General features: G+C 46.6%; 2 protein-coding genes and 1 long non-coding RNA gene across 4 annotated transcripts; 1 reads left to right on the top strand and 2 right to left on the bottom strand.

Moving 5' to 3' along the window:
• Positions 1–879: 879 nt before the first annotated feature.
• Positions 880–4560, top strand: LOC120900297. The gene is made up of 2 exons (XR_005739182.1): positions 880–1307; positions 4295–4560. It is a non-coding gene; the product is annotated as an uncharacterized LOC120900297 (long non-coding RNA).
• A 399-nt stretch (positions 4561–4959) lies between these two features.
• LOC120900290 (U3 small nucleolar RNA-associated protein 14 homolog A) lies at positions 4960–8330 on the bottom strand. The gene has a single exon (XM_040307091.1). It carries the CDS (start codon positions 7516–7518, stop codon positions 5041–5043), a length of 2478 nt encoding a protein of 825 aa, XP_040163025.1. The 5' UTR covers positions 7519–8330; the 3' UTR covers positions 4960–5040.
• Positions 8331–8455: 125 nt separating this feature from the next.
• On the bottom strand, positions 8456–15869 carry LOC120900279 (uncharacterized protein CG7065-like). 2 transcript variants are annotated; one of them, XM_040307069.1, is made up of 4 exons: positions 15809–15869; positions 13008–13768; positions 12352–12613; positions 8456–12276 (listed from the first exon to the last, which is right to left on the bottom strand). In XM_040307069.1, the coding sequence occupies exons 2-4, from the start codon at positions 13065–13067 to the stop codon at positions 8627–8629; spliced, it is 3972 nt and encodes a 1323-aa protein (XP_040163003.1). In that variant the 5' UTR covers positions 13068–13768; positions 15809–15869; the 3' UTR covers positions 8456–8626. The 2 variants fall into 2 exon arrangements, with proteins under 2 accessions (XP_040163003.1, XP_040163011.1); XM_040307077.1 differs by having other exon boundaries at positions 13008–13435; positions 15809–15824.
• Positions 15870–19468: the final 3599 nt, after the last annotated feature.

Here is a 19468-nt window from a genome sequence, read left to right on the forward strand (position 1 = left end):
TTTACAACATCGCTATCAAGCAACTAAAGTATGCGCCACGCGATTCGTTGAACAATTTAAATCTGGTTGTTGTAAATTGCCCCAAATAAAAGGAAAGTAACAACAATGATTTTTACTTTACCAAAGTTAGAACAAAACGTTGAATAAATGCAAGCACATGTGCGTTCGCACAAACGCAAACGAAAGCGGACGCAGCAAAACAGCAGACCAGAGCTTAAAATTCACAACAATAGCAGTGTGGAGAAGCTGCCGCCAGCATGCACCCCCGGGTACAGTGATGCTTTTGTGGTGCAAAACTGGGCCGCTTTTACTGCCACTTTGCATTCACACAATTTCTTAGAATTTAAATCGTTTATTATTCCCTTTTTGTGCCGTTTTAGCTTGCCCGTTTTGTAAGGAAATGGTTTACTCGCTCTGAAATTCATGGCAATCAAACCAACAACAATCAACCAGCAACACACCCAACGAGCTTGGAGCCTAAAGGAAGCGTCATGCATAACAGAAAACGGAGGAAAGGATAGAGGAGGAGAATGGGAAAGAAACTGTAGAAAGTCTTATCAATTTAATAACGCCTCGAGTGACAGAGTGTGCAGTTGATTTGCGCTCCGGAGGTTTATTTACTCTTCCGGTGACCTCTTTTTCTGCCCTCTGCCGGCCCGCTTGCATTCCCCCCCGAGGTGCAAATTCTGGTCCCGTCATGCGTTTCTTGCTCTTTATTGTGGTGATTTATTCATTAACGGTTTCAATTTATCGCGTCCGTTTATCGTGTTATCAGCTGACGACGGGCGCAGAAATCACCTTCGATAACGGCCAACGTGCCGAAACCTCAATGAGTCACACACACACACACACACACCGTGCTCCCTCTTTCGTCCATTTGGTTTACCCTCGCCTTCAAGGGAAAGAAGCTACACCATGTAGCGTGTGTCTCGCTAGCTGTATCTTATCCGCCGCTAATATCTTATCGAACTGACATCACAGTTACTTCTGGGTGCGGTCGCTTGATAAAATCGGTTCCCGGCTGCGTGATCCAAATTCATCACCGTCTCAGTACATCGGACATAGTGGTACCGTGCGGGCGGGATTGCCCATTTCAAGTGTGCAGTGTACGGGTTAAAAGTTCGAATGAAAAGTTCCCGAAATGAACCAACCAACCAGCTGAAGGGAAAGCTCTTAGCATACAAGGATACTGCAAATCCGGAGGAAAAGCTTAGCACACTTGGATCGCTCCTGGAAGGAAACCAATACATCTACGTACACAGACACAGACGTACAACGCAGCACGATGGGCTGTTGTTGCAGTAGCTGTAAGTAGCAGAAAGAGATGGAGGGGGGGGGAACATCAGCAAGCTTATCTCTGTCGCAACTGTTACCCATAAGCCTCCACCCGCCCCGTAAAGGGATAAAGGAAGGGATCACCGGCCCGAAGGTGCTCAATCAAAGCCAAACGCCGAAATCAATCGATGTGTACGGTACACGTTGGGGAGGAGGTGATTTTTTGGAAAATGTTGAAATACTGAAATGCCCGGAAATGGGTCAATGGAATATCTGGGATATGGATTGATCGATTGAGGGGTTTTTTTTAAATTAAATCCGTCCGTTCTTGTAATGAACCCCACACCGCGAAAGAAGCGGAGGATCCACCCTGCTGTGGTTTATAATTAAAATTCCCGTATCGACAGTGAAGTGAAATCTGAAACCCATGTTACAAGTGGACCATGATTTTTTGTTGCACCTATGAAAAATTCAGGTTGGCATGAGCAGCGGGTTAATGTAAAGAGTGATTCATACAAATCACCAACCATTAATTTTGGGGAGAATGTTGAACTCAATGGCAAAGGGATTATGTCGATTTGAAGTTGGTAGGCGTGGACGGTCCGAGATTTTTCCATTCTCACATGGACCAGTGTTCTCCAAACGCAATGCTTAACTAATTATGCTATCCTATACATGTATGAGAACAACGATCAGTCTGCAGTTTTAGACATGTCTATTAGATGACGATCGACTGCAGTGGTTGCGCCAAATTAGAAAAAAAATAAAATAAGAAGATAAAAACTTTCCTTGGGTAAAATCTAGCTATTTAATTTACTTAAAATAAGTAACTTTGCTGCCTTCTTCAGCCAGTTGAGAGAATTGTAGTCATATTACAATCAGTTCCATTGATCGAACAAAAAAAACCCTTTTTTATCAGAATGGTCATAAAGGCCGGTAAATTGTTAGGCATAGACTCTGTCGATGCCCCTGAGCGGTTACTCGAAAGAAGTCCCAGCCCAAGTGTAGTTTGTGAGCATGGTAAGAGGTCCTACGCTTAGTTGTCATAATGATCTTCTGGGCATTACCATAACGAAAAAAGGATTAAAATAAATAGGATGGCTTTATCTATGCTTCTGAAGATCTTGCCCATAGCTCGTCTACTAGTGGTGAAATAGTATTGGCTTTTTTTATTATTAAATGTAACAATCAATAAGATGCATATAAAAATACTAAATGGAAAGAGAGGGGAAAATCATTCAATAATCATTTTCAGCGCATCCAGCATAGCGCAAACTATAGGGCAATGTACTCAAAAATTAATGCATCCCAACGCCAATTAAAAAAAAAAGTTTACTCATGTCTCAATCATGAGGCCAGTACATTTGATTATTGTATTGCAGAAAATTCACTATTCTGGAAGAGAAATGATCAAATCAACTACAAACGAGACGATTTTCAATCTCATGCTTCGGTTGGTGGCCAATACTTTGGTTCTAGCTGATGTTTTTTAGTTATTTTGGTATGGCCATGTTTTGTTAATCTCAAAACATGGAGTTGAGAAGCTCGGAACCTCTTCAAACTCGTTCAAACACGTTCTCCCACACAGCTGGGTGATTCTTTCTTTTGTCCCGGCGAGCTGATATTGACATGCTGGTATGAGGAAAAGTTAAATTTAGTTGTTTTAGCCGTCTAGAAAGACCGGCAGAATAGAAGTACATATTAATGTTTCGTCGGGATGAATGAGCGCAAAGTTCATCAATTTTGCAATAAATGTAATGAAATAGGCAACAAAACGCTAATGCCAAAACATAGGGAAAAGGATTTGTTGTGTGGTTATAACATAAAGTAATAAAATTATTACCATAACCAACTGACAAATTAAGTCGTTTAGTTTAGTTGGATGGCTAGGGATTGAAATTTTATTTAATTTAATATGTATCATTCCACAACAAAAGTACATAAGCAATTATCAAGAGCATTATTTGTCGTCCCATAGGATTTTTTAAATAACAATAATCCCATAGGAACGAACAATTCAAAAGCCCAACCGTTTAAAAGCCTATAACAGTAGCTGCGTGCACTGAATGTCGAATAACCGCAAATCATTTATCCTTACGCATGGTGCCTTCCGCTGCTGCTGCTTCTGCAAAACAAAAACCATTTTAATGAAGAAGCACAAAGCGCGTGGGACGGGGCGAGCCCGATTCCGTACCATGTTGGTGCAGGCTTGGCCCGTTTCCGGGTAGAGTGTAAAAATAAATTAATAATTATTCCATTGAAACACATTTCGTGTAGCGCGAAACACGATAAAAATGGACATCCGATCCGGACCGTAACGCACGGTTACGCGCATTGTGCTTCACTCGGCATTCTCAAATGGCCGTCCCCATCCACACAGATTAACGGGCGATGAGCCGTATTGTGCTTCGGGCGCTACGGCGTTGATGGAGCATCATTGGCCATAGAAAATCACGCATCATGCATCACTTTCGCCACACACCTTTTGGTTCGCATTCGTTTGGTAACCAATGGTAACACCAAAACGGTCATGGTGCACGGTCATCAGTCCGGTAGGCGATGATGCGCTATGCTGATTAACCTTCAAACCGTACCAGTGTACCAATAAAGTGATGAAAAGAATGAAATAATTAAGTTGCGCGTAAACGAGACGAAGAAAAAAAAAACAAAAATATTTTTGTCTCCTGTGAGGCAAACATTTTATCAATCATCTTATGGTCAGTTTAAAAGAGTTGTTATAAAACTGTTTTCCATGCTAATGAAAATTGCTTTGCCGAGCCGTTCTTGCTAAATAACAAAAAAAAAGGGACTGCATAAGCTAAGAGACAGTGGTTTTAATGTTGCATTAGCGGGCATGGACCTTCCATTTACCAATTTTTAAGCCTTCCATTAGCCAGCGGTCCCAATCCGTGCTGCGATTTTAATCACATTAATGCATTTTTTTTTTTGGTTCCTCCCCATACCATACAAAACTAATATTTACATTCACTGTCTTTTCTTTTGCACTTCCCACCGCCAGCCGACTCGCAGGATATTACGCCGGTGCCAGATCGGCCCACCGCAGGAGACTTCCCACCGGCGACCGCTTTCGGTGGCGATGACACCGGAAGCAATCCGGCCTTTACCAACGAAAATGGATAGCCCTTAAAAAGGCCTGTCACCGGATGCAAAATTAGGGTACAACAAGGAAAGAGAGAGAGAGAGAGAGAGCGAAGAGAGAGATATTCGTGCGACGTTTCGCTACAATAAATCATGCTAATAAAACTGTTGAAATAAAAACCTGAACGTGACCTTTTCCTTGATAGAAACTGAAGGACCGGGAACCAGTAAGCTTAAGCTCTAGTTGGGGATTATTATCGTTGGTAGTAACACACCAGCAAGGGGGGTGGATTCATTTGAATGCAATTAATAAAGACATTTTCAGTTTCAATTTCCTTCCTTTCCAGAATTATTTTTCCACAAAGAAAGACTAAGGAGTATTTAAACTTCAAATTAATTCCATTGAAAAGCTCTGAGGCAGATGTACTTTTCCGTAAAAGTAGATTGCATAAAGATGTTTTACAAATCATGCAAAAGTACATTATTTAACGAGTTTTATACAACCGCGTGGTATTCGTAGTTGTCTTCTTTACTCGGTACAGTAGTGGACAACTGGGGGACAAATAGCGTCTCTGCAAAGCTAAGTCATCATATGTGCCAAGACACAACAAGGGATGGAATTATTATTGATATTAATTATATTCCTTTTACAGCAATACTTTTCCCTTATTCGACCCTTCCAAACCCTACCTTTGAATCTGGGGAAGGTTTGCTTAGTTTCTCTAGCGCGTACTTGCTGTACTGGTCGACCGCTTCGTTCTGCAGCCGCTTGCCGACCCGCATCAGCTTGCTCGGGTTCGCCATCAGCATCTCCTTCTTCATCGGCTCTATTACCGTGCCCTGCTTGGTGACGATGCGCGGCTCAACCATCGCCGCATGTGCCGACTCCGGTATGAACGTTCGGCCCAGCGGTGCCCTTAGCGACGCTTCGTAATCCTTCACCGTCACGAACGGGAACGGTACCTCATTCACCAGGTGCTTGTCCAGCTTCTCGTTCTTCAATGCGTCTTCGTTGATGATTACCTGATCGCGGTTATCGTCACGGCGCGGCAGCTCCGCCGGCATCTTCATTATCTGGCGCGTCGCCTTACGCGGTCCCGGTGGCTTAGCGCCCGCCCCAGCCCAATGGCCCCAGCCCGGTAGCGAAAGTTCCACCTGCTGGGGCAGATCCTTTTGCCGCTCGTCCTGCTTCTCCTTCGCAAAGTCCGCCACAATGTCGTCATCCTCGAACGCTTCTGCGATCGTGAGGCGATGCGCATCGTCCGCCTCCGCCTCGTCGTCCGACAGCTCGCCCGATACGATCGTGTTGGGGAGGGCCGTTAGCAGATGCTTCGGTTTCATCTGTACCACCTGCTTTAGATTGATTTCGGCCGATTGCTTGACCGACGGCGATGGGCGGCCACCGGCCACGATTGAAGATTTGTCATTGGAGGACTGAATGGTTTGTAGCGAACTCGATGTATTATTCGTTTCGTCCGGTGCTGCCCGCTCTACCGTTTCATACATTTGCTCGTCGGCGTCGGCTAGGGTGGCCCGTTTCTTAAAACTCAAATCGCTCAATTTAGTTTCTTTGTCTTGCTGGTCTGGCAGCTCAGAAGAAGGTCCATTTATGTCCGAACTTTTCCCGTGATCAATATTTCGCACAAACTCCAACTTATTGTCCAGCACATCCTTGATCAGTTCCTCCGCTTCCTGGAACATTGCCTCCACAGTGGCAACGTTATCCTTCGTCTTGCGGTTCTTTTTCGTTTTCGCAGAGTCTTTTTTCTTGGGCTTTTGGTCTGAATTGTCCACATCTTCCACAATCCAGGTGCCGGATGCCATCTTAACTTTTTCTTTTCGTTTCTTGGGAAGTGTTTTAGCTCGTTTGGGCTTCGATGGTTGCACACCTTCGTCACCATCACTAGGTTCGTTTTCATCCTCATCTGCAGAGAGACGTCCATTCTCCTGCTGTTCGTTGGCCGTTTTGCCATCACCATTTAAATGCTTTTTGATGTTTTCAACCTGATTACGCTCCTCCCAGTACTTGCGATAACTGCCGGTTTGCTGCATTTCTTTATTGGCCACCTGCTCGTAGTCGCCGGCACGTTCCGTCCACGGATTGGTTTCGCCGGCCTGCCCCATCGAAAGGTCCATTTCACCATCCGACTCGGAGCTACTGTCTCCCTGCTGAAGACGCTTTGCCGTCAGCTCTCGCCCGATGGCAAGCTGTTCGGCCAGCTCACGCCTCACCTCCGTGTCGTATTTGGCACGCACCTGCAGATTTTTGGCCCACGTGCCCGTATTCTTGTGCCGCAGCGATATACGCTCCTGGGAGCGCTGCTTCTCGATCCAATCGAGCTTCCGGAGCGCTTCCTCTGGGTCCTTTTCCTTCAGCTCTTCAAACTTTTGCATCTGCTCCTTTAGCTTGTCCTTCTTCAGCAGGCGATGGTATTTCTTGCTCTTAATCTTGTTCATACGCCGATTCTTTGCAATTGCGTACGACTCGCGAATCTTCTGGCGAGAGCGCTCATACTGCTGCTCACGCATTTCCTCAATCGTTAGCGCATAGTTTTGCTTGCCATCGTCCGAGTGTTCGTCCCCATCTTCCCCACCATCATCGTACGCCTTCTCAAGCTCCTCCAGCTCTTCCATCAGCTTCGTCTTGACGCGATACTCGGACAGCCGCTTCGGCGGAGCATCGTGCACCGTAGTGCTGTCGTACTGCAGCGGATACACCGTTTGCGGAGCGACCTGCTGCGCCGTTACGATCGGTTCCCATCGGTCCACATCTTTCCGCACGCGTTCGAAGCCAGCCTTCCGCTCGATCCTATCGGCGACCGGTTTTTCCAGCGGTTTCTGCAGCGGGTTCCGCACCTTGAGCTGATCCAGCTGCTTCGCTACGCTTATGTGCTTCTTGGTTTTGGTGAAAAACTTTGCCAAATCGCCGAGCCGTACTTTGTCATCCTTCGTTTTGGACAGCCCGAACTCGGACCGCTTGAGCGACGGTTCCGTGCGCGTTACCTCACGGATGTAATGGGAACCGGTCAGGGCGTTGATACCGTCGATTAGTTTGGCGTGCGCTTTCGGATCTATCTCATCCTCTCCGTCGCTGTCGTTGCGCCCAGCACGCGCGGACCAATTGCTCTTGATTTCCAGCGGCATGGTGATTTGTTTCAATGTTATGAGAACTAGTTTTCACTCTGAAAAAGCAAATTCTGTCTTAACTATCGCCAGTCCGACCGCATGTTGCCACAAAATCACGTTTATTTACATCTCTGTTCGGATCTGATGACAGTTGCCGCATATTATTTGACAGTTGCACATTGGAAAGAATTTTAACGTAGGTAGGTCAAAATTTTAAAATAAGACCCATCGATCGTTGGAAAGCATATTGAACCATATTTCAAACACAAGCAGCGAAATTATGTTTCCATTCTGATGGAATTTCCAATGCGTCGGTTGTAGATTTAAATTAAATTTTCAGATATCGGTACGAACACATTAGCTGAAATGTTATATCAATATATGCTATATGTATTAGTTGTGGGAGCTAGGAATCGGACCTACTCGATTCCTATTCCGTGTTCGGAATCAAATCCAGAGCCGATTTCGGAGTCGACTTTGGACCCAATTACGAATATAGCTCCGGAATCGGAATCGATCTGGGAAACGCAATTTGCTCCGGTAACGGAATGAGAATTGACTCCAGAATTGGAACTAGCTCCGGAATGGGAATGAGTTTGTGAATTGAAATAGGAAGTTTCAGAAGCGAAATCAGTTCGGGAATCTCCATGAGAATGGATCGTTTTCAAGTAAATTTTGATTCTGTAAAGCTATCAATACGTAGCGCCCTTTCACCCAAACGTCCATTCTTATGAGGCTGCCGAAATCAACTCGGATTTCGACGCCGATCATGGAACAAGTACCGAAGCCGATTCCGGAATCAATTCCGGAGCCGATTCAGATTCCGGGCCTACTATCCGGAGTCGATTCCAGAACACGTCGTAGCTATCCGGAATCGATTCCAACGAAAACTTCATTTTTCACCATCACTAATACGTATTGCATTCTTTCTTTAAACAAAACAGATACATTTCCATTATTCTAAAACATCGATCGCACAATTCATGTATTTATGGTGATTCGTTCATTTTGTTTTATACATCAATATCTGTTTCCCATCGACAGTGAGTTTAGTTTACATATGCGTAATACCGAAACTTTACTTATTCACTCTCAAGCTCTGTCCTATATAAATCTGCCAACTAGTCTAATAGTATCCGTAGTTACCGTAACCGCCAAACTGTTGCATCTGCTGCGGGCCGGGACCATTCGCTCCGAACATCTGCTGGCCCTGGTACATGTACGGATTGCCAAATTGCTGTTGCATCTGCCCTTGCGGCCCGGACATTTGTCCCATCGGCATCTGTCCCTGCTGTCCACCGAAGGGCATGCCCATTCCCATGGATTGACCATGCTGCTGCTGTTGCTGAGGGAAGCCCGGATACATAGAGGAGGCATTCGGCGTGGCTGATGTTATCTTGCCGGGAATTGTTTTACCGACGGCACTTTCCCCACCACCACCACCACCAGCTGTCCCGCCAATCGTCGTGATCGGATTCGCGTAGCTATTGCTGCCGGCGGCACTGCCCGCTCCCGCTGTACTATGGCTGTTGGCGTCGGACACGGATTTCTGTAGCGATTCCATCAAGTTGGCAATCAAATTCTGCGTGTCGGACAGCGAAATTCCTGCAGAACTGTTGCCCCCACCACTGCCCGCATCGTTGTTGCCGCTCGTTCGGTGCGAATGGTTCGAGCTCGTGTCGTACGCATCGGCCGGCATTTTCGAGCCCGAAAGCAGCGGTACGTTCGACACGTTCTTGGATGCAGCGCGCAAAATATCGTCGTACGAATAATCGTCCTCGTCTTCCGAATCCATAATCATCGGGTTCCCTTTTTGCTGTTGAGGCTTTTGCTGATGCTGTTGCTGCTGCTGCTGCAGTTGATGTTGATGCATGTCTTTCTGTCGCTGTTGTTGCTGCTGTTGTGCGCGTTGCGCTGGCACTGCTGGCCGTTTTGGCCCACTGTTGCTAGACGCTGGGTTCGGTACCGGTTTACGACCTCCCATCGACGGTCCTGGCGACGGTTGGAACATATCGAATGTGGAGTCGTCGTCTTGCTCCAAATAATTACGCTCGTCTTCATCGGACAGGCGGCTAGCAGCATCCCGCCGTGCACCAGTACCGCCATCGTTACCAGCAGCCTTGGGATTGCTCCATGAGTCAAAGTTCACATAACGGCGCAATCGCTCGACACGATCCGGCTCGGTGCGTTCCAGCTTGCGCAGATAGGAGATGAGATGCATCTGCTCATCATTCGAAAGCTCCTTGAAGCTCTGCAGCAGCGTCTGCAGATCGGAGTCGGTTAGATTCTCCAAAATGCTCGACGACGGCTCGTCCTCATCGTTGTCCGCCATGCTGCCGAAGTTACCGGAACGCACCGGAATATCCATCTTTTTGTCGTTCCAGCGTGCCGCACCGCCAGCCGAGCCAGCCGCTTCCGGGCGCACACGTTCCGGCAGCTTCGACGGTCCAGCGGCCTGCGCAGCTACCGGGGCGGGAACGATCTTTTTCGGTGCTACCGGCACGGCGGAGGGCGGCAGTGTGGCCATGTACGCTTTCGCCGTAACGAGCGAGTTCTTCTCCCGAGACATCTGGGCCATGGTGACGTACACGTTGATCAGCTGTTCCAGCTCTTCGGTAGTAAAGTCGGTCTTTCCCTGCGCAACAAGCGCTTTGGCAAGCTGCTCTGCGACGGCAATCTTGTCAATGCTGGCCCCAGTGGCCGATGCGCTGATGGTGGCAGCCGCGGCAGTAGGAACAGCACTCGGGACAGCCGCTTCGCTCACCGCCACCGAATCGCGCGACAGCTCCTCCTCCGGTGGCTTAACAGGCTCGCGTTTCGATGCCTCGTGCAGCAGCCGGGCAATGTTACGCACCGCCTTCTTGATCGGTACCATTCGGTTTGCATCGATCGTTTCCGCCATCATATGGCCTTTCAGCTTTTCCTTCACCGTCTCCAGAAACATGCAGTTGTCCTCGTTCAGCAGCAAATCGTCGGCCGAGTTAGCCTTCACCTTTTCCAGCGCGAGCGCCTTGGCCAGCAAATCGTTCACCTTGGGCCCCAGACTGCCCAGGTACTCCTCGAACGCGGTCAACAGCCGACAGACCGCGACAAAGTTGAGCGGTGTCGAGCTGTCCGCATCGAACTCCGTACGCACGAACACCTTCTTGTTGGGGCCGTAGTAATTCTTCGCCCACTCGTCGTAATCCACCCGCTCCGCCACTGGTCCACCTCGATGCTTGCCACCGGGCCATTCGCCCCGGTAGTCCATCGGTGGGGCACGCTGCGAGCGACTTCGCGAGTAGCCGCCCTCGTACCCGTTATCGTCGCTGATGGGACTGCGGGACCGGTGGGAACGGGAGGTGGACCGTTTCCTTCCCGAATCGGACCACTCACCGCGGCGCGATGAGCGCGGCGACGACCGGTTCTTGGACCGCATCGGCTGTCCGCCCTTATAGTCATCCTCCTCCTCGTCCGAGTTCACATCGATCAGGATCGGGGCCGCGGCCGTGCCCGCTTTGCGCTCGCTCGAACGGGCCCGCTTGCCCGCCGTGGGGACACGCAGTGCGTACTGCTCCCGCAGCTCGCCCGTCCGTTCTTCGTCCTCCGCCGGTAGGTTCATCTTGGTGCGGATCTCTTCCTTCTTTCGCGCGACCTCCTCTTCGTGCAGCTCCTTCATGCGCTTCGTCCAAAACTCGATCCATTCCGGCTTGAAGTTATGCTTGGCTGGGTCCTTCTTCTCTGCCTGCAGCTCCTTGTACCGCCGGTTCCAGAACTTTTTCCACTCCTCCGAATACAGCGGGTGCTTCTCCGGGTTCTTTTCGTGATCCTTTAGCTGCTTCTCCAGCTTTTCCACCGCTATATCGACCGTACAGCGATACTTCTCCCACTTGTAGCGCTCGTGTGCAATGGCAGCCGACTGTATCGACAGCTCTCGGGGGGTTGGTAGCATCTGCTTCGCCGACGAATTTGCCGGCTGTGCTGCCCGTTGCTGCCGCTGGTAGGACACGTCACCACGGCCACCACCACCACTCAGTCTATTGCCCTGCCCATTGAGCGGGCTTCGCTTTCGCGTTCCTCCGCGATTCTCATCGTCGCCGCTGGACGAGATCGTTAGCATCGAGTTAGCACTGCTGACGCTCGAAATGGAATCCAAACTGCTACGGCGCTCGTTGCGTCGGTAGCGTTTCGGCGCACCCTGAACCTGCCCACCGCCACAGTCCTCAGCGGTGATCAAATCCTGCAGCACCTTCGCGTCGATCACCTCGACAAACTTCGGTCCCGTGCGCTCGTCGAAGTGAGTGCCGAACGAGATCTGCTGGCCAAACTTCACCCGGTTACGCTCGAACTCGGCCGCCTCGTACACCTGCGGCGTCAGCCGGCCGTGATGGTCCTCGATCGCTTCGCACACCGTTTGCACCACGCGGAAAAACACCTGGCCGCCGTTCTCCTGATTGTTGTTGCGATACGGGGACAGCATCTTGCGCACGGTCGGATAGTGCTTTTCGAGGAACTTGAACCGATGCCCCATCCCGATCATGTGCGTCGTGATGCCGCTCTCGTTGTTGTTGTACAGATTGCACAGCACGCAGCTGTAGACGGGATCGGCACCGTTCGCCGAATCGATCAGCTCCACGATGTATTCCAGCCCGACCAATGGGCCATCGCGATAGCCGTCAAGCACGTTTTGCAACCGAGCCTGCGGTTTCATCGAGGACGGTGAGGAAGAGTCATTTTCCTGACCGCCACCACCGCTGCTTCCGGTGGAAGTGTTGTTCTCGTTCGATCCGGAAGTTGCTAAAAAAAATAAGAAGATTAACCGTACTTGCATTACGTTCATACAACAATCTAGAGTTAGTGTCTTTCGTTTACCTTTCGTCGGTTTCGCCACCAGCGAAGCACGGTACTGCTCTGCATCGAACACGGTCACGTTCAATCGGGCCTGATGCTTGCGGCCGGCAATATGAATTTGCAGCATGCGCTCGCCGTACAGACAGGCCACGCCGCAGATATGGCACATGTACCCGAACAGCAGATCTTTGTTGCGCGGCGTGCGGCTGAACACGCAGGCTTCTGTGCCATCGGACAGCCTAACCTTTGTATCGAGTACATGCTCCTCAAATTCTATCTCCGTCTGTGGGTTGAAGGGAGGAAGAAACAGAGAAAAAAGAAGAGGAAATATAATTAGAACCTCGATACAAATAAGAGCTGTGTTTTATAGTTCCAAGATCGGGCTGCATGCTTCACGGTCGGTATTGTTCATTGGCACTTTTACACCTTTTACATTCTCTCATTGCGCTCCTGTCACAATCGAACCACTTTCATCACACACTTCCACAGCACTTGTTTTATATCACTTCAGCACGTCACACATCCAGCACAAATGCGCCAGCAGCAGTTGCAGAGCCAATTCACAGCACACATTTACACTTGCACAACCAGCACCGCTTCCAGGTGTCTGGAATAAAGGCTGTAGAACCCAGGCCGCCTAACACAGGGGAATTAATTATGTTACATTCGGTACTTACCTTTGATCTCGGTACAGTGTCACCGGGCTTAATTGCATCATTTGCTTCTTCAAGATCCATTCTCTCGATTTGGCACCTCGAGAACAATCGAGGTGGGGTGTGTGGCCTACCACTAGTAGCGAAAGTAGGCGGTTCTGTGGTTTCGAGCGGAAACTTTTACAAATGCCGGATGACGAACCCTCACGCTATGGAATACAAGTTCGGGCGAAATCTTTTACAATATTTGCTCCCCTCCTTTCGGCCTTTCGGGTAATTGTTTTATTAACCGTTACAAGCTAAATACTATTTTTCAGTGTCAGTCAGTTTTAATACGTAGTTTCGCGATCGATGCAGGAATAGGAATTAATCCTTTCGAACCAGGAATAGGAATTAATCCTTTCGAACACACCTAAAACACTTCGCTTACACACACTTGCACACTTTGATCACTGATTTCACACAGTAATAGTAATAGAAGAGTTAGAAAAGGAAATGGTGCCGTTTCGGAGGGCACGTGTTGCTGCTACTTCCCTGCACTCCCGAGGTGAATCTGTTTGCTTTCTCACAGACTCGTCTTAAAGGGAGCCAAAGGGAAAGTAATTAAAACGCCTCGCGATAGATAAATTTCAAAAACCTGGCTGATGTATGTTGCCCAACAGCGCAGTTTTCTTTCTTTCTTCCTATACAGGACAATTAACCGCGGAACGCTATCTTGTTCGTTCTTCTACTAACGCACGTTTCAGTTAAGATACACGCGCGCGTACGCTTTTTTGTGACAAAATCTGAAAGGAACAAATGAAAGAAGAGGATGCAATTAATAGATTTCATTCTGCCCCGCCGGTACAATCGATGCCTGATCCCACTTGGGTTCAAAAGTGAACGATGCAAAGCTGACAGTTTGTACTATATTGTTCTTATAAATGTCGTGTGTAAGTAATGATTCGCCTAAGTTTTACTTACCTTCACAATGTGTTTGTACTATGGTAATATTTAAAAGACACTCAGTAGGATATTTGTGGACCTGACAAGCGATCACTAACTACCATCACGAACAAGATTAACAACGTGTATCGATGTTTGCACACAAAACTTTTGATTTTCATAATAAATGACACGACGCATCAATCTTTTTAACCGATTGATCGTACAACAAACATTTGATTTGACGCACTAACAATGCAATTAAACGCGATATGCAGTATTTGGCAAGCATATGAGCAATGCCGTGATAGCGGATTTATTATGGGATAGGTCAAACGACGTGTGATAACGTTCTCGGGATCTCGGACTGTTGGTATTCGGACTCGATGTTGTAAGTGTCGGGGGCGGTCCCGTGGTACAATCGTCAACTCGAGAGACCTAGAATGGACCGTCCCCCCGTAGCAAGGACTATTCGGCTGCGTGGTACTGAATAAAGTCTCGAATGCCTATATAGGCCAGTATGTCCGCGGAGGACGCCAAATAGAAGAAGTTGTGAGTGTTGCGGGAATATAGCATAGACATGTGTGGTTTGATGCGTTTACCCTTGACAGAGATAGCAAGAGGATAGTTTCTCCACAATATGTGGCCACGCTAACGCAGACTGTGTTACACAGTACACGAGTTATGCAAATGTTTGTTGAAGCAAATTGCTCTGAAGAGATATATCGTTTGTTAAAATAAAAAAATAATTGAGTTGCTTTAATAATTGCTCGTTAAAACTAAACTAAGAACAAAACTCCTCTGCATAGAGAAAACTAAAAGCAAGCTAATATGAAGGTATGCCATCAACCATTTTCTTCTAAATCACGATATCGTATATATTTTTTGATGAAATAATAGCTACGATACCTGTGTTTAGGGTTTTATTTCCATAAACATGGCTAGCAAATTGTATCAATTTAGGAAAAGCCGAGTAAAAGTTGACTAACCGTATCATGAATTCAACAAGATATTTTAGATGTTTTTTGAATCGGAGAAACCGCGACAATGGGATAAATTAAGTTAGGCTGATGGCTTCGTAACGCGCTACTCGAGAACAGACGAGTAGTTGTAATTTGCTACAAGATGTACTTTTCTTTAAATTTACATTCAACTGACTTTCTGAAAGAGCGGTCCTTCGCCAGGATGGAAATAGCAACTATCGTAAAGGTCTGCAGCTTATCACGGTATCGCGATATGGAGAACTCCCTCTTCGTCGGCTGTGGAGTTTGCGATCGATATGCTTGGGCTTCAGAGCAACGAGTTTTCGAAAGGATCGCGGAACTGGTTTCATGTGCGATTATTTAAAACCGGACTTTTTCTTCATTTTATTCTTCTTTGACACAGGAACCGTAATTGGTCTTTTTGTGTGTCTCCCCATCGCAGGACCGTTTAATGATGGACTTACTCCTTCTCTCTTTCACTTTTTTCCTGTGGTTTTACCCATAGCAGGGTAGTTAGTCCTGCGCATGGGGGGATGGGACCCCGGATGGGAAGGAATAGATCCATTTACTGCCTTGTAGGTGTAAGCACGTCGATGCTTAAACCGGGCGTACAATCAGCGTTTCCCATTTGCGCTACTCGCTGCATCAAGCGAAACGTTGACAATGGGGCTGTGACGATAAATGCACAGGATATTGATCTAATCTGCAAACCATTCACGAAGCCTCTAGCGGCTGTGTAGGCTTGCGGCATTGTCCGCCATTGCTTCACTGTGACGACGCTCGGTGGATTGTGGTTGTTGTTGCATCAACTCAACAGTACCACAACGATTTTACGAACTTGTTTGATTCGCTCGATACACAAACCTTCACGCACCTAGGTAGGGATTTGATTATTGCAGCGTTTTGTTACAAACTTACCTTTTATTTTATTGAGAATTTTCCGTGTTTTCAACAGCGATTACAGCAGTCCATCGGCAACCATTTTTTCACAGTGTGTGACGTTCATTTGACAGCTGCTTTGTACCGGTTATTTGAACCGGTTCAACACATCACAACGGACTTCTTTGTTGTGTTTTTAAATCTTTTTGAGCTGTACATTTACCATACTTTTGGTATTAATTAGACGAAGAAAATTTAATCTTTTTCCCGGATATTTGCTTAATTTTTAATTTTATGAAACAAATAAACAACAATCACCGTACCGGTAAATGGTATTGTCAAACGAATAAGCCGCGTCAAAAGAGCTGATCTTGACCAGAGTGACCAGATATACCGATTTATCTGTATTCCTACCGATTTTTTATATGCCTACCGATTCACAGATGACCGCCCTAAAACTACCGATTTTCCATTTATCCTACCGAAAATCACAGATATTTAATTTTTCAGTTGTTTAAGCTTAATCTGTGGCGCTTGGGTTGCTGTTTCAAGGATCGCTATCCTCATTTAATACTTATCGCGCTGATGCACCCCAAGCGCCACAGATTAAGCTTAAAGGACTGGAAAATTGAATATCCATAGTAAAAAAATGAAAGCTCCACAGCTTCATTGGTTTGATCAATAGATGGCGTATTACAACTCATCATTATATTGCTATCTTTTTCTTGCAATGTGTTTCGACAAGTTTCATATCTTATTGTTGTGACCCGACCTGCCGAACTTGCGATCGCCGTTATTGCAGTCACTCACCGCTGACAGTCCTGCCAGCGTGTTGATGTGTTAGTGAGAGCGGTTCGGCAGGATAGGGCAATGATCGCTCGCCAGGCCAATGAACGGGAGCGATGGTGCCGAACACGTTGGTTGTAACGCGGCACTTACAAGAACGTCCTCGGCGCAAGCAGTCAGATTTTTAATAATACATTTATGTTAATTTATAAAGTTTTAATACGTGTGAAGTTAATGTAGATAGTAACACCAACATTAAATATCACAAACCCCGTTACAACACAAAACTTATCATGACCAATATAGCCTTCTAACTTTCTGAGCAAAAATCTATATGATCGTGTGGTCAAATACGCGGGTATCAACACCAAGGACCATTACTCAAAAATTTTTTTTCTTCAGTGCTGGTGGCTTTCCGTTGGAGTTTAGTATTTAAGCAATCGTATCGCCGTTCTAGTTCTAGCGATGCATAACTTCAATGCGAAACCATACAACAGTACAGAGGAAATGAGAAAGCTCTCCTCCAAGCGATGAAGCTCAACTGGTTGGGGTATATTCCACCAACAGATAGCGCCACCAGCTTTTTTGCTATTTTTAGAATGCATGAGTCGTTTGCCGTCTGCTAAACGAAGTCTTTCTATATTCCGTTTAGGTAGAGTGCTTGAGTCGTTTAGAAGCCGTTTAGTGGCCGTTTAGTGGATTTGTGGTACTTGGGACGTTTGTTTGCCTGGCACTTTTTAGTTTTATCCGTTAAAATTTAATGTTCCTAATAAGTAGAACATGTCACATGTGGGGATTCCGAGAATTGCTCGTCAAAGAAAATTATTTAAATTTGAATTTGAATCTCGCTGTCCGCGGTATATATATATCGCGCATACTGATGTATATATATATATCTAGGATTTGAAGGAAAAAATTTAAATTTTTTTAATCATTGAACTATAAAACTCAGCCAAACAATCAAATCAATCTAAATAATCCAGCGAAAATCAAATGACAGCACGTACGATAAAGTTGTATCCAATGGAGCACTGCTGCGGCCCTAAGCGGTCGGGTGGAGCTCCGAGAAAAAAAACTTGCCACCACTGAGAAAAAAATGTGCATCTTAGTTCTTCTTTGGCTTAGAATGCCCAGTACAATTTTCACATCGACACTTCAGAAAGACCTTCATTTGTGTAACCGCTGACCCAAATCTAATCTATATCTTAGATATATTGGAACTTCTTGTTTCAACGAGTGGAAATAACCGACTGATTTTATTCTATAAATTCACCAAAGCCTACTAAACTACGTTCATGCTAGCGAGGTTGCTATGATCTCAACACTCCTCCTCAATCTCGGCTGGCTTTAAACCAAGTCGTAGGCGCATCTGCTCCATCTTAACGCGAGCTAACGGTTTTGTTAAAACATCCGCTACCATTTGTTCGCTGGGACAATAGCGAATATCTATCACACCATTTTTCACTAACTCCTTAACATAATTGTATCTGGTGTCGATGTGCTTCGTCCTGTTACTATCACTGACAGATTTCAGCATTGCTATGCAACTCTGATTGTCTTCATGCACTATTATCGGAGTCGGAACTGGTTCATCAATGTCCTTTAATAGTTTCATTAACCACATCAACTCGCGGCTGGCTTCGGAGAGTGCCACGTATTCCGCTTCGGTTGACGAAAGTGTAACGCATGGTTGTTTTCGAGCTGCCCAACTGATTGGTCCTCCGAGATGAAACACGAAACCGGTATTCGACTTTCGGTCCGTCTTATCACCAGCCCAATAAGCATCAACGTACACTTCTAGTGATCCTGGTGAACCTATTCGCAAACTCCACTCCGCAGTTGACTGAAGATAACGTAGCGTTCTTTTGCTTCGGTCCAGTCTGCTTCCGTTGGGAGACTCACCTTGCGTCCTAGGATCGAAGCGCTAATGGCGATATCCGGTCTGGTATTCACCGCGACGTACAGAAGAGCACCCACCAGGCTCTGGAACTCGTCGTTTCTAGGCATGGCTTCCTCCTCCTTCTGCTGTGCGTTCGGATACCCAGGATCCATCGGTATCAAAGATCGCTTCGAATTCAATTGTCCAAATCGTTGAGCTATTTTCTTTATATAGTTCTTCTGGTTCAGGAAAAAATGTCCACCTGACCGTCTCACTCGTATTCCCAAATAGTGCCGTATGTCACCAAGACACGTAATGGTAAAATTATTTTTAAGATGCTTACGAACAGCTTCATATTCTGCTTCCGTGTTGCTCATTATCAATATATCATCCACATAGAGTAATATGAACGATTTCTTCTGTTTTCTTGAAGTTTTAACAAACAAGCATGGGTCTGCTACCGATGGTATGTAATCCAGTATCTTCAATACTTCGGTGATTTTCGTATTCCACACCCTTCCAGCTTGCTTTAGACCGTAAAGACTTTTTCTGATTTTCAATACGTCATCTTTAACTCCGTTATTAAAACCTATCGGCTGCTTCATGAAAATGGTTTCTTCTAATTCTCCATGAAGGTACGCCGTCTTCACGTCTATATGCTTCACCAGCATTCCTCGTCGAGCGGCGATACTCAATAAAGTTCGAAAAGTGGTTTGTTTAACGACTGGCGCAAAAACTTCATGATAATCAATCCCATATTTTTGATTGAATCCTTGTGCTACCAGTCGGGCCTTGTAGCGGATCAGGTTCCCGTTTTCATCCATCTTTTTCGTGAAAATCCATTTGTTTCCGATAGCCTTCTTGTTTGGCGGCAAACGAACTACCTCCCATGTGCGATTTTCCTCATGCGCCTGCAGCTCTTCTTTCATAGCTGCCATCCACTTGTCACGTTCGGGGCTAGCTATTGCTTCTTTGTACGTGCATGGTTCCGCATGAAATTGGTTTGCTATGCGCACGGTGTCCTGGTATCGCTC

Source organism: Anopheles arabiensis, chromosome 2 (assembly GCF_016920715.1).
Source record: "Anopheles arabiensis isolate DONGOLA chromosome 2, AaraD3, whole genome shotgun sequence".
Classification (NCBI taxonomy): Eukaryota; Metazoa; Arthropoda; class Insecta; order Diptera; family Culicidae; genus Anopheles; species Anopheles arabiensis.